The sequence below is a fragment of the Plecotus auritus genome (assembly GCF_963455305.1).
Source record: "Plecotus auritus genome assembly, chromosome: 1".
NCBI lineage: Eukaryota > Metazoa > Chordata > Mammalia > Chiroptera > Vespertilionidae > Plecotus > Plecotus auritus.
Window position 1 is genome coordinate 31,744,957 of NC_137770.1, and position 15,789 is coordinate 31,760,745.

Genomic DNA, 15,789 nt, shown 5'->3' on the forward strand with positions numbered 1-15,789 from the left:
ATTACAACAAGGCTGTACACACAGTCCACAAAGGGGTGCACCAAGAGTGTCCACCTCAGGTTAACTGGGGAAACAGACCCACTGGGCCATATTGGAAACCTAGCACAAATATCTACCTTACCAACTCAGGGAATCAATGAAAATGCGGGGTCAAAGAATCAGATCACAAACGAAAGAAATGGAGGAAAACAAACGACTGGATATAGAATTCAAAACCACGGTTATAAGGCTTTTTAAGAATATCCTAGAAAAGGCCGATAAATATAACGAGACCCTCGAAGATATGAAAAAGGACCAACGAGAAATTAAACATACACTGACTGAAATAAAAAATATTATACAGACACCCAACAACAGACTAGAGGAACACAAGAATCAAGTCAAAGAATTGAAATACAAAGAAGCAAAAAACACTCAACCGAAAAAGCAAAAAGCAAAAAAAAAAAATCCAAAAAGTTGAAGATAATGTAAGCAGACTCTGGGACAACTTCAAGCGTACCAACATCAGAATTATGGGGGTGCCAGAAGAAGAGAGAGAGCAAGATACTGAAAACCTATTTGAAGAAATAATGACCGAAAACTTCCCCCACCTGGTGAAAGAAATAGACTTACAAGTCCAGGAAGCCCACAGAACCCCAAACAAAAGGAATCCAAAGAGGACCACACCAAGACACATCATAATTAAAATGCCAAGAGCAAAAGACAAAGAGAGAATATTAAAAGCAGCAAGAGAAAAACAGTTAATTACCTACAAGGGAGCACCCATACGACTGTCAGCTGACTTCTCAACAGAAACTATGCAGGCCAGACGGGAGTGGCAAGAAATTTTCAATGTGATGAATAGCAAGAATCTACAACCAAGATTACTCTACCCAGCAAAGCTATCATTCAGAATTGAAGGGCAGATAAAGAGCTTCACAGATAAGAAAAAGCTGAAGGAGTTCATCACTACCAAACCAGTATTATATGAAATGCTGAAAGGTATTCTTAAAGAAGAGGAAGAAGAAAAAAGTAAAGAGAAAAATTATGAACAACAAATACATATCTATCAACAAGCGAACCTAAAAATCAAGTGAATTAAAAACCTGAGGAACAGAATAATCTGGTGAATATAATAGAATCAGGGGCATAGAAAGGGAGTGGACTGATAATTCTCAGGGGGAAAGGGGTATGGGGGGTTCATGAAGAGAATGGACAAAAATCATACACCTATGGATGAGGACAGTGGGGGGGAGGTAAGGGCAGAAGGTGGGATGGGAAATGGGTGGAGGGGAGCTATGGGGGGAAAAAGGAGAAATAATTGTAATAATCTGAATAAAGATTTATTTAAAAAAAAAAAAAAAAGCATAGTGGGAGCTTTTTACAGGTTGCCTTCTTTCCTCTTTGATGCCCAAGCCACCCTAAGCCCATCATCCACATTCTATTCTAGGACTTCCAGCTGGATGCTGCCGCAACCTACTGCAGAGCTGCCCGGCAGTTGGTGGAGAGGGAGAAATACAGTGAGATCCGACAGCTGCTCAAATGTGTCTCCGAGTCAGGCATGGCAGCCAAGAGTGACGGGGACACCATCCTCCTCAACTGCTTGGAAGCCTTCAAGAGAATTCCACCCCAGGTGCGCTCACTCCCAGCCTCTGGCTCCTCCCTCCATTTCAGCATCTTCACATCCCCTCTTTAGATTTCTGTTCCCCACAATGCACCTGAAACTCTACAGGATTCCTTTATCTTTCTAACCTGCTGTAATAACGGCCTTGCTCTAATCAACCCTTCTCTGGAAAGAAAAGTCATGGTGATAACCTCATACCGGAAAGTGGCCCTCTACTCCATTTCTAATGTTGTTTGCACCTGGAAGTATCTATGGATTGTTGGAGTTGAGCTTCTGTGATTGTAGAGATGGTCCACAATTTCATAAAGTGATATAACACTTTATGCCTCAAAGCTAGGTCTGCAGATGGCCTTTGAGGCATGTTGCCTGTGAGAGTGTCCCCCTGTGGCAGAGCCACCTCATTGGTGAAGACCAAGGACATGCCTCTTGAGAGCCGATCCTTCTCAAATTCCTAAGCTTAGTGTTATCATCAGATTCCCTTCGTTGCTCTTAAGGCAGGAGCTGAGTTTATAAAAAAGTTGGGCAGGCATCACCATCCTGGAGTCAGACCAGCAGGGCTAAAACTGGATTGGGCCCCAGCTTTCCCGGGGACACTCCCTGCTCTCACATCGGCTGTGTTTCTGTCCTCACAGGAGCTGGAGGGCCTGATCCAGGCAATACACCACGACGACAACAAGGTGAGCAGCACCACCTCCTACCCTAGGATGCTCATGCACATCCATCACCAAGGCTGGCCCTGTCCCCTTTACTCCTTGCTCCCCTTGGCAGTTCTGTTCAACCTGCATCTCAGCTTCCTTGTTATCCAGAGGGGAAGCCGGGACCCAGATAGGGGTGTGATGGGAGGGAATAGATGGGGAATGCATGACCACTGGTCGCACGAGCCTTTGCCTTTCCATTTCTTTATCCCCAAGACAAACATGCCCAGGCCGCTCTTGAACCTTCATTTTCTGTGGAGGTCTTCTCTCAGGCAGCCCTCTGAAGCCCCTCACTTCCATCATCAGGTGACCGATTGAATGAGGTTCTCAGAGTGGGCAGGCATTTCTTTATTCTGGAAGGAAAAAGGTACTCTCTACAGCAGGAAAAAAAAAACACCCAATCCTTGACCAACAAATACCCACTGGTATCACATTCCCTGGAACAGGCCTTTCTCCTGCGGCCTCTGAGCTCTTCCCTGTTCAGTAAGAAACCAGGGAACCTTTGCTTCACCTTGCCTTTGCAAGGAGGGCCAGTCAGAGTCAAAGTATCCCCAGCTGCCCCTGTTCGTGGCTCATGGCAGGCCCGATCCACCTGCCATCCAGAGGACCGGACAGGCTTGGGGAAACCCAGCCCTCTGCACCCACTGGCAGGGGAATGATCCAGCAGCTGAGTGTGAAGAAAACTGGTGTCAGGCAAACAACTTCTTAAGCAACCACAGAGCCACTCCAGTGACAACAGTGCTAATCCCTGGAATGTGTTTTCAGGGCATTTTTCATGTGAGGGCTTAAGGCAAATATGTTCTTAACATTTCTTTATTTCTGCAACATCCTGATGAGATCCTGTGGAAAGGATGGAATTGACATTCTGAAATGTGGAAGATTACTTTTCTAGAATAAAAATGAGAAGCCGACAGCCGGGCCAGACACCCAGGTTCCCTGACTCCCAGACTGTGGTCCTTTTCCAAGCCTTCAGTCAGCCTCCCACTCAACAGGACAGGGGCTCTGTCCCTGGGAAAGACGTGCACTAACATCCAGAAAGTCATTGCTTTTCAGAGTGTTGTTTTTTTCAACAGTTGTTTTTTGTTTGTTTGTTTTGTTTTGTTTTGTTTTTTTGTTAATCCTCACCTGAGGATATTTTTTCCATTGATTTTTTTAGAGAGAGTGGAAGGATGGAGCTGGGGAGAAAGAGAGAGAAAAGGGTGAGAGGGAGAGGAAAGAGAGAGAGGGAAACATCAATGTGAGAGAGACACATCTATTGATTGCCTTCCGCATGTGCCCCAACTGGGGGTGGGGGTCGAACCTGCAACCTGCCCTTGAGTGGAATCAAACCACAACCCTTCAATGCACGGGCTGATGCTCTAACCACTGAGAACCCGGCCAGGGCTCAGCAGCTGTTTCAATGCACTTTAATAATCTCAGGCTACAAAATCTTGCCCAAAAATAGGTTCATTTTGTTCCTATTTCAGCTTTTCTGGCACAATGCCCTCCTTCTCTTGGTAGGAATTTTGCCTGTCAACTTGTGTAACATATTTAACACACATAGGTGCCTGTGTGAGGACAGTATCATGGGGCAACAGGTTGATATTCAAACAGCAGGACTTGACCACTTTAGTGAGCTCAGAACATGCTAGACATCAGGCTTTAGGAGATGAATTGAGCTTAGAAAAGAAAGACTTTAGTGACCAAGACAAAAAAGAATATGGAGCATTGAAACACGAACAGAGAAGGGTCCCCTCCAGCCATCAGGAGGGACTGTCACAGCAGAAAGGCAGCTTCTAATGAGAGCTCGGGGCACTTGTGAGGGCCTCACTGTTGGCTGGCCTGGCACACTGGCCAATCAGGGAGGTGCTGGTGAGATCGGGGACAGGGGAGAAGGGGTTTTTGTCTTCACCAAGCTGGGGACTCATGAGATCGAGGGTGTCCAGAGAATAGAAGAAACACTACCTGTACCCGAAACAGAGCTTGCTCTGATCCAAACAACAAAAATTAGACCTTTTCTAATTATGCTTATAAGTTTTATTCCCCAAATTTCCTGCTAAAAGATTTTAAATCCAGCAGGTTAAAAACAAAAAGCAAGGAGTGGGATCTGTATGCCCATTGTAGGGGACAGGGATAATTGTTCATTTATTCATTCTCTTGATGCATACTAAACACCCACTATATGCCAGGCCCTGTGCTAGGCACCAGGAACTCACAGTAGAAAAAGCAGACACTATTCCTGCACTCAGGGATCTTAAACTCTAGTCAAGGAGACAGACATCAAATAATCATCCAAGTAACTAACGTCACAACTTGTAGACAGTAAAGCCAGGAGGAAGCTGGAGAGCCCAAGATAGTGAGGAGGGAAAGGCAGAGGCCAGACTCTGCCTTCCTGCTTGATGCCTTCTCTTTGAAATTCATATCTTATTTGTAATAGCCTAGTGTCCAGACTGTTGAAGGAGTTGCTATCTATCTATCTATCTATCTATCTATCTATTTATCTATCTATATAAAAGGCTAACATGCACCAGGCCTCTAGTAATATAATGAAAAGTAGGAACCCAGTGATCAATCTGGTGGGCAAGAAGGGGCAGCTTGTGTGCCTGAGCTCTGGTGCAGTGCTGTGTGTTTCTCAGTGACCTGTCAGTGACGTCTCCTTTCCACTTCTCATACCCATTTCCAGGTTCAGGCCTACCTGACATGTTGCAAGTTGCGCTCTGCCTATCTGATTGCTGTGAAGCAGGAACACTCACGGGCCACAGCCCTCGTCCAGCAGGTGCAGCAGGCCGCCAAGAGCAGTGGGGACGCTGTAGTGCAAGACATCTGCACCCAGTGGCTACTGACAAGCCAGGCCCGGGGTGCTCTTGGCTCCGGCTCCCGGAAGTGACCATGGGCAGTGGGCCCTGAGGACTGGGACAGGAGTGATAGGGATGCTCTTCACCTCTTTCCTCCTGTGCAGAGAGACTTCTCTGGCTCTGCCCAGGTCGGAAAGAGCTGGATTGGACCCTCCTTGCCATCTTGGGCAAAGACCGGGCCTTTCACACAAGTGCCAGGCTTCTCTAAGATTGTGGACTCTGCTTGTCTGGAGATGGCCAGTCTTCCTACCTCAGAGTGAGTGCATGGCGTGAACGTTCCTGCACACTCATGTTTACGCGCAAGCATTTCTGAACAAATGAAACTCTTCCCCTACTGAAAAGAGGCACTTTATTTAGACTTCTGCCTGTTTGGAAACCTTCCCTGCGTTTTGGTTCTTAACCCGGGTCATCCTGTTTGTGTACACGGTCCCCCCTGTGGAGACATTCCCTTCAGTAGCTCCTCGTGACTAAAAGGGTTTTATCATGAATTACAGAGCAGCACCGAAAGGATTGCCTCTTTCCCCTCCCTTGCCTTCCCAGCATTCAGAGATGGCTTTGGGGCAAAGGCTACCTGTGGAATAAAACTGCTCCAAGTGTCTCTGCTCAAAGCACAAGGAGTTACCCTGAGTCTTTGGATGGTAGTCTGAACAGAAGGGTCCTCCCTCAGTTGTTGGCATCTGACAGTTGTGGGTGCACATACAAGTGTTCAGGTCTGGAACCCCAGACAGGACAGGAGGGGCACCACTGACTTCATCCAACAGGGAGAGAAAGGCTAGCCTCTCCAAACGGGAATGCAGGGGTTGCTTACCAGCACAGCCGGCTTTTGTGACTATCCCTGCTGCATAGTGAGAGGATGTGGCTCCCTCTTTGAGAGTCTGGGGCGAGAAATGGTAGCCAGAATCCTAGAATGAATGGCTAGACTTTGCCTATTTGAGTGACAGTCCTATTTGTGCCCCTTCAACTGGTTAGGAAACTGCTTCCTCTCCTCTCCTGCTTCTCTGCAATCTCTTCAGGGCCTCAGAGCGGATAAGCAGAGACCCAGGGTCATGGGGGTCAAGGGTTTGCTTTGGAGGTGGCCTGCAGGCAAGAGTCAGACCAGGGGACAATGAATAGGTCCCATCCGTTGGTGAAACGAGGTAATGTGCTCCTTTCATATGGGCTTGTATTTCCACCCAAGATGTGACAGTGTTTTAGAGAGGATCTGTCGTGCTCAGTGACCAGTGACGTGGATTTGCAAAGGAGAGGCCCACAAGAAGCTCAGCAGCTCTGAGCTTCCCACCGGCCAGAGCTCAGCCTGCTGATCTCACATTTGCTGCTGAGACAAACAGGAACCAGAAGTGAAGTCAGTATCTCTGGTGCTTAAAACCCTGTGGATTTCCCTCGGAGCTAGATATTTTGATAGAAAAATGAACAAGTATTAGGCATCTATCAGGTTCAGAGTGTTCATCCTGATAGCAGGAAGTCTGCAAACAAAGTAGCTGATCCCTTTTGGGGAAGTTTGACAAGTGGCTTTTCCTTTGAGTCATAGAATGCACCTGTCTCCCGGGAAGCGTCATTCCCTGGTATCTGCTTGCCCCTCTGAGCCTGCCCTTTTTGCACTGAACATAAGCACTTTATATGAATGGTCTGCAGATTTCGCAGCCCTTAACTTGGGATGTTAAACCAGATTTTCCTGACTTTTTTCCTCCAACTAGTTGAGCTATAACATAGGCAACCATTGACTAGACTGACATAAGATGAAGTTAAAGGCCTTTGAGCATCACACTGTGGTCTCCAGCAAAACAAACAACATGTGGAAGGGTTGAATGTTTTACTACAAGCAGCCACAATAAAGTCTCTGTCCTACCAGCTTGGCTTCATGACTTCTTTGTGCTGTCTTGCTCTTACCCTTCCCTTCCTTCCTGCCTCATGGTCTGTGTGGAGAGAGTGGGTGGGAAAGATCAGATGGCCTTGAACTCTTAAACTTCTCTAAATAATTCCCATTATAACTAATGACTATCTCAAGTTTCCTATGTGTTAAAGACTATTAGTGTACAATCTACTACCAGAAACTTTTTTTTTTTGCTTTAATTGGGTAGTAGGTGGAGATCACACATTCATCAGGTATAGAAGGTAAGTGAAAAGTCCCTCCCATCCTTGTCCCCTCAGCCCAGTCCCCTCTCAGACACTACCAGTGTCAACAAGTTTCTTGTCTCTAGTTCCAGAGCTATTTCATGCATAAGCAGCAGTAACAACTAAAGTATCCCATGGTCTGCAACCAAAAGATATGCCCTAATTATTTAACCAGCCTCTATTCATGGGCCTTTTATATATTTTTTAATATATTTTATTGATTTTTTACAGAGAGGAAGGGAGAGGGATAGAGTTAGAAACACTGAGAGAGAAACATCGATTAACTGCCTCCTGTACACCTCCAACTGGGGATGTGCCCACAACCAAGGTACATGCCTTTGACCGGAATTGAACCTTGGACCCTTCAGTCCGCAGTCCAACGCTCTTTCCACTGAGCCAAACCGGTTAGGGCTATTCATGGACCTTTTAGGTCATTGCCATCGTTTGCCACAACAAATTATACTGCAATTAATTATCTTGTCCAGAGTACCCTGGGTCAGAGGGGATGTGCCCTTAGTTATAAGTCTTGCCAGTTGCCTTGCAAAGAGGTCAAGCAAATAAATGTCCCACCAGCTGTGTGGGGCAGTGCCTGCTTGCCCACACCCTTGCCTCAACAGTTATCAAACTTGACTGGTCTTTGCCTGTGTGATGAATGAAAAATGGCACTCTGAAATATTTTGTAATGCTGTTTGTCATTTTTTAAATTCTATGTCTTGAATATCAACCCAATTGTGACTCTTTGAAACCAAGTATAGGGTCTTCGGGAAAGCAGAACTTGGCTTAACTTGTTTTCTTGCCACCTTCTCGGAGCACGTGTTTGCAGTATAATATTGAGCTGTGGATATTGCTACCATTATCTCCCTTCCCCAGAAACATGATTTCTTCCAATTCCTCATTTTAAAAAAGCACACAAACAAAAGTAATGATAAAAGTACACCTGAAAACCACCTGATGTGTGTCAACAGAGTGTGGAATCTTGGAGGGAAAGCGGGGGAAAGTGGGTGGGTAGGAGGTAACCAACCATGGACACAGACAATAGGGAGGTGAAGGCCTGGGGTGGGGGCTGGAGGGTGTCAATGGGAGATACAGAGGGACATATGTAATAGCTTTCAACAATAAAGATTAAAAAATAAAAAACAAAAGGAGATGTGTCACAAAGCAAATTGGAACCCCCCAATCTAAATCTAGCATACAGGACCACTGACTATGTTTAGAAACCTGAGACACTCCAAAGTTACCAAATATCTTTGGCTTGAGCTTAACAAAGTAGATCAAATGCTATTAGACTCTCTTCATATCCAAGCAACCAAATAGCAATAGTCAGTGTCCCTGAGGAAAATGGCCTTTTCTTGGTCATCATCCTTTCATTCACAGTAATAATGTTGACTAACCCATCCTTGAAACTTCTGGTTCTTCTACAAGTCATTCAACTGGTTACTGAATGGCCTCTGGTTTCTGAATGGCATCTTCGGTGGAGTGCTTCCGTGCTCCCTGTTTTTCATATTATTTCTGCTTGGAACAACAGTCCCCTCTCAGACACTACCAGTGTCACCCTCCAGTCCTCCGTTGTCAAACCCTTTCTTCAAGCCCATTTTAAGTGCCATCTCTATAAATTATTTGCTTCTCTGCTATACTTTCTCTTCGTTCCACTTAAAGGCTGAAATTCTTTAAGGTTCTAGTCTCTCTTGACACTCTTATACTCTCCCATACAACCTCATAGTTTCAGCAATCATCATGAGTTCTAAACCAAATTTGTCTGCCTAAATTCTTCACATCAGACCTGCCTTTTGACCGCTTTCTGGAACTCACCCACATGGCTGATTTGTACCTAAAAACATTAGCACATCCAAAATGTAATACATTTTAATCCACCCATAAACATTATCTTCCTCCTTCAGTGGATATTAGTATTAATGTTATTTTTACTATTATTGCTATTATGCATGCTGTTTGGGTTAGAAACCTCAGGGGTTCTCTGCATTGACTAACTCTTCGCTCTCCTCATTCCACAAACATTCAAATACCTACCATGCATTAAGCACATATCCAGTTGAAAGCCAATTCCCAATTGGAAGAACCTGGTCCTTCTGCTTCATCACCTCACTTCAGGTCCTTGTCACTTCCTCCATGACTGTCACAGATGCCTCTTTTCTTCACCTCAAACACCCATCCAAAAGGTGCACCTCCAATCCACTCCAGATTAAATAATACTTCTAGAATAATAAACAGACTTCTCTGTAATCTTGAGGTATGAAACGTCTTCTTAAGTAGATACAAACCCCAGAATCCATGGAATATTTAATTGTTTTTAATATTTATAAAATATAAATGATATAAAATGTACTCCTTTAACCCTTCCGTGTCGCTTAAAGCTCTCCTATTCTTCCCGCTTGATAGTCAATTGTATTAGTTATTTGATTACCTGATAGACCATAAGCTCCTGAGGGCAAGGACCACCTCTTGCTCACCTTGAGTTGCCTACAAATTATTTATGCATTATTTACCAGTAAATAAAGGTTTGTTGAATTAAATTGTATAGACTGTAGCATATACTGAATCAGAAATCGTTGATAAAGTGAACATTTTGAAGTATCTGTTTAAGAGTCTTTTTCCAAACTAAGCTTCTCAGGGTCGAATGGCTCATTTTTCACCTTCCACCCCACACCCTTCTTTCAGGTTCCCAGAGGAGACATATTCTTTGCCTTCTGAGCCAGCTGCCTAGACCACTTTTTCCCTCCTCTTCACCTGGCAACTCATCATCCGGGTCTTGCTTAAACACAGGCCACTTGGTTCAGAAAGTCTTCTGTGATCTCTGCCCCGCTATTCCATACTAAGGTGGGCACCTCATAGATGGGCAGGAAAGAGCCAAGGAGGGCAACAAACAGAAGCAAACTCTATCTTTTTTTTTTTTTAATATATTTTATTGACTTTTTACAGAGAGGAAGGGATTATTGACTTTTTACAGAGAGGAAGGGAGAGGGATAGAGAGTTAGAAACATCGATGAGAGAGAAACATCGATCAGCTGCCTTCTGCACACTCCCCACTGGGGATGTGCCCGCAACCAAGGTACATGCCCTTGACCGGAATCGAACCCGGGACCCTTCAGTCCGCAGGCCGACGCTCTATCCACTGAGCCAAACCGGTTAGGGCGCAAACTCTATCTTTGATGGAACTAAAAGACCACTGTAAGAGAAATTCACAATATGAAGATTAAAAATGGATGGAGTAACACCTCTTCTAATGTAGAAGGTGGAAAGGAAGAAAATATGAATAGGATGCAGGTAAGTTTGCTGGTTTGGGAGCAGAAAGTTGAGGGAGTTGATGGCTGATGGCTTCGATATCATCTATGAAGTCAGAGGGAAAAATCACCTGTTAATGGTTCAAGGGAGCTGGTGGGTTGAATGGCTTGAGAATAGGAGAGGACATGAATTAGGTGTTGTAAACTCAGAGGCAGATTCACTGTGAAGCTTTTGAAATTTACCTGGCCCCTGTGAGTTGCTGGGAATTGTATTCTAGTTGGGGAGGGGAAACCAAGTTGCTATCAGAAAGCATTTTTATGCAAGCATTGCTGGTAAAATCCTAAAGAGATCTCAGAAGACTTTAATTCCCCACCTCCCCCATTATGCATGGTTGTTGTTTTCTCGTTTTAGATCAACATCCACTTTTGTACCTAATTTTGTGTCTGTTAATATTGTATTCTCTTCTTAAAGATGGCCCCACAAATTGTATGAGCTTCCCTGCATCCATCCTAGCTATGGGAGAACAGATGATCAGGCAGTATTGAAAGCCCAGTTGACATCGATGGCCAGTGATTGGTGATTGATAGTGGCCTCAGTCTGCCGGGTGGCGTGATTTTCTCCTGCAGCACTCTTGGCATATAGAAATCAGAGAGTTGGATCCTTCCATGCTTGGCCATTGCTAGACATGGGTAATAGTGTAGCCGGAGAACTGGCAAGGGAAAAAGCTGGAGGAGTAGGAGGCTTGTTTGGAGTAGGATGTTGAAAGTTAAGATATCTGAGGAGCAGCAAGCTCATGTGATAACAAGGTGTCAAGGTGTAGTCCTTGTCGTGGGAATGGGAGACTGAGAGGAGTGAATAAGTTCAGTGCTGAGGAAATCAGGGAGCCAAATCTGAGTGGGCATGTGGCACACTTTCAAATACTAGTGCTTTGGGCAACCCGTATACACCCACAGTTATCACACCATTCACTTCGTCTCCCTACAGTACCATATTGTTATCCGAGTTATTTACCACTGCCTCATACTCTCTCAGATGCTGTATGAGGCAAAATTATCATATGTTCAGTGAACACTTTCTTACATCCCAGGTTGATGGTAAACCTCTATGGTAGACATTGGTCCAAGCACATCAAAAGGGCCTCTTTTCTGGGAATTCCCAGGGCTGGACTCCCAGTACCCATTTCAGGACTATATAAACAGTAATGCCCTTACACCCAGGCAAGAAGGGCTCCTTCCCTTGGTCATGCACCTTTGAAAGCCCTACATTTCACCAAAAATACGTAAGAATATGATAAATTTATTTAAGATTACACAAGAATATAGTAAATGTATTTTTAAACATATTTTTATTGTTGATAGTATTACAGATACCTCCCATTTCCCTACCTGCCTCCCAGCCCCTTCCCACCCCCTCCAGGTCTTTACTACCCTATTGCCCATGTCCATGGGCTATGCATATAAATATATACGTTTTTGGTTTATCTCTTCTCGTGTTCCCCCCCCCCCCCACATCGAGGTATGTCAGTCTGTAAATGAATGTAAGTGAACATCTCTGTTACTGAGGCTCTGGTGCTAAGTTCTGACATATCACAATCAAATAGCCTGAACATCTGCTCTCATGACTAACACTAAACTCCAGGGAAACATGTCTCAACTGCATCCAAATGCTTTGAAGCTGTGTAGATCATGCTGCTACTTCTGAGTGCAGGAAGGATTTGAACAGAGGGAGCAATTGGGGAGGAGAAAAGACATGTCAAATTCTTTCTCAGTGTGAGTTTAGTAGATGCTTGTATTGAAACAGGTTTGTTTTCAGTAGTGCTAAATCTATTTTCTTGTCTCTTCATATACTAATGTGTGTTTGCAACACTTTTTAAAAAATATATTTTTTATTGATTTCAGAGAGGAAGGGAGAGGGAGAGAGAAATAGAAACATCAATAAGGAGAGAGAATCGTTGATCAGCTGCCTCCTGCATGCCTCCAACTGGGGAGCAAGCCGGGCATATGCCCTTGACCAGAATCAAACCTGGTACCCTTCAATCCACTGAGCTCTATCCACTGAGCCAAACTGGCTAGGGCTGCAACACTTTTAATGGAGGTTAAATAATAAACAATTCATATTGCTTTGAAATTGATAGACATGTCATGTAGGTGTAGAGGAAACATGCATGAGGCATGATATCCACGTTTACATTGGCAACTAAATGGACATTGAGTATTAGGATCATGAATAGTTCTATTTTTATAAAAGTTCATAGAATTCATTAAATTTAGAAAACTAAAAAATTCAGCTTTATTGAAATAGCTTTTATTTAAAATGTTGATATTCATAGCAATAGTGTATTTTGCTTTTAATTTTTGATAGATAATTTAAATATTTTAGAAGAAAAATAACCTAAGACATTTAAAAATAATTTTTATTTTTGCCTTTCGTTAATTTACTTTTTTGTTGTTGTTAATCCTCACCTGAGAACATTTTTTCCATTGCTTTTTCAGAGAGAGTAGAAGGGAAGAAGGGAGGGAATGGAGAGAGAGAGAGAGAGAAACATCGATGTGAGAGAGACACATCAATTGGTTGCCTCCTGCACCCTTCCCGACCAGGGCAGGGAGCAAACCTGCAATCAAGGTATGTGCCTTTGACCAGGAATCAAACCTGAGACCCTTAGGTGTGTAGGCCCTCCCCACTCACTGACCTACACCAGCCAAGGATAATTTACATTTTTATGAAAGTATGTTTAAATTACATATACTTTGAATATAATTACATTTTGTATTTTTTTAATCCTTTAGTTAACTAACTAGTACCATTAGCACACAAAATATTGGATGATGATAGCAATGTTAATGATTTTATTGAGTTGAAAGCCATGTGGAGCAGAGCTCCCACCTACTCCCATCCCTGTATTGGACTGTGATGTGAACAATAAATCAATTTTTATTGTATTAAGCCACTAAAATTTAGCATTGTTTGTTTTAGCAGTTAATCCACTCCTATCAGAACAAATTGTACCTCATGTTCTATAATCTTCTTAGCTGATTGTTTTGGTTAAGAGATAGCATAATTTACCTGTAGAAAAAAATAGATTGTACACATAGATTAAAATTTGGATGAACACCTGTGAAAGTATGCCAAAACTATTTAGACTATGTATTGAGATGTTAGTTCAGTTATCCCTTTGAATGCTGAAATTAACAGAAGATGACAAATCTTTGCAGTGGGAAAAATACAATGAAACAGGTGTCAAAATTTCACTTTACAGATGAGGAAATTGAAGGTGATGAAAGTAGGTCAGAAAGACATCTGCCTTGGATCAGCAGTACTGGTGGGGCAAAGTGGGTTTTAAAATGGTAGAATAGATGAAATACTCCATTTGTAACAACATGAATGGATCTTAAGAATATCATGCTAAGTGAAATAAGTCAGACAGAAAAAGTCAAGAACCATATGATTTCACTCTTATATGGGATATAAAAGTGAAAGCAGCAAATAAACAAATAAGACAAACAAACAAAAGCTGATGGACACAGATAACAGTATAATGGTTACCAGAGGGAAAGGGGGATGAGGGGAGTTAGTAAGGGGTAAAGGAGATCAAATATTTGGTGACAGAAGATTTGACTTTGGATGCTAAACACACAATGCAATAATATACAGATGATGTGTCATAGAATTGTATACTTAAAACCTATAAAATTTATGAATCAATGTCACCTCAATAAATTTAATAAAAATTTTTAAAGGAAAACACAAAAATGGTAGAATATCAGTAATTTTATATGGCTCAACATAATACTATTGCATCAGGACATCGACTTCAACAATTTATTGTGTCATGTAACAAGATGTCTCAAGGGAGGGCAGCTCCAGTCTTGGTTAACCCAGTGACTCACTGCTTTATCATCAGCAACCCAGGTTCCTTTCATCTTTCCCTCTACCGTCCTCAGCATGTGAGCTTGGCCTCTGGTCCAGCTCAGCTCCCAAGAATAGAACAATGAAATATGAATCTCTGAGGTAAGACCTATGCATTGGCACTTTATATGTTTTAAAATACAGCTGGGATTGAGAGCACCACAATAGTTTAATCAGTCATAGACAGTGACAGTGGCAACCAACAATGTCTGTTAAAATTATTAAATTTTATTTCCAACTGAAAATATTCTGCTTTTTTAAAAATTGAAATATTATCTCCTATCAATCTTTTCCAGAGGCAACCTCTATAATTTTTTGTTTTTTAATCCATCTAGTACTTGTTTTTATGAATAGTGCAAGATAGGGAATCTAACCTATGTTTTCATTTGGATAGCTATTTGCCCCATACCATTTATTGAATAGTTTATATTATTCTCACTGATTTGCAATGCCACTCCTACAGCTGTCACATTCTTATATGACTCTCCCTCCCATACCATAACTGACTGCTTCACAGTGAGCATCTAACCCAAGCTAAACCTGAGGTTCTTTAAATACTACAAATAAAAAATACCTGCAGTGTCTCTTCAATAGTAGAAACCACACACACACACACAAATAGTAGAAACCATAAGGTGTGAAGCTTGAGTTTTCAACAGCCAAGTTTCTTGCTACTTACTCTAAAGTGAAGTCTACAATCAGAGAAAAGTGACTATTATAGGGAGGGGAGCATGGTGGTGCTTGATGCTTGAATTCCAGTTATTTTTGAGCTACATGGACTCCTTTTTTTTTTTTTTTTTTTTTTTTTTTTGACAGATCCTGCCTCAGGTTTATTTGTACAAATAGCACAGGAGGACATCAGCTCCATGCGACAGCAACCCAGGGGGTCACACTAGTCCTTCTTGCCCTCACATCAGCAGACAGAGGCCTTTACTGTGGAGCCTTCATGGGAGCCTGGGAACCTTTAGGAGCCTAAGCTGGAGCTGGAGCTGCAGCCACAGCCTGGGGCTTGGTTTGAGCCTTGGTCGTGGACTTTTGGCCGACAGAGCCTGAGATCCTTGGCGATGGAGGCACAGTACATTCCTCAAGTTTGGGGTGAGCAATGAAAGGCAAGCTGATTGAGCTTGCAGCTGCCACCCTTTGGGATCCTGGGCTTGGCCTCCTTGGGCTTTATGAGGGCCTTGATAGACTTGGAATGTGTGCTCGTGGCCTTGGCATGGCTGACCTGCATCTCCTTCAGGCCTTTCTTGTTGTGCTTCTTGGCAAAGCACATGTTCCTCAGGAATTTGGGGTCCACCCCCCTAAGAGATTCATATCTTTGTGATCAGGATTTCTCGATGCCATTTCTGTGACATTTTCAGGACTGGTTGTGCGTGGTGTGGTTCTTGGACTTGACCAT

The 15,789-nt window shown here is 43.2% G+C and overlaps 1 protein-coding gene and 1 pseudogene across 2 annotated transcripts in view; one reads left to right on the forward strand and one right to left on the reverse strand.

The window, feature by feature from the left end:
- The window catches only part of ZFYVE26 (zinc finger FYVE-type containing 26), a 70,683-nt gene extending 63,697 nt beyond the window's left edge, over nt 1–6,986 (forward strand). Inside the window, exons 40-42 of the mRNA XM_080682356.1 lie at nt 1,430–1,612; nt 2,236–2,280; nt 4,961–6,986. Of these exons, the coding sequence (XP_080538482.1) occupies nt 1,430–1,612; nt 2,236–2,280; nt 4,961–5,164 (432 nt within the window). The 3' untranslated portion in view covers nt 5,165–6,986. The remainder of the gene's footprint in view (nt 1–1,429; nt 1,613–2,235; nt 2,281–4,960) is intronic.
- An 8,334-nt stretch (nt 6,987–15,320) lies between these two features.
- Nucleotides 15,321–15,789, reverse strand: LOC308250832 (large ribosomal subunit protein eL29-like; annotated as a pseudogene). Its single transcript has one exon. The product of its transcript is annotated as a large ribosomal subunit protein eL29-like (transcript).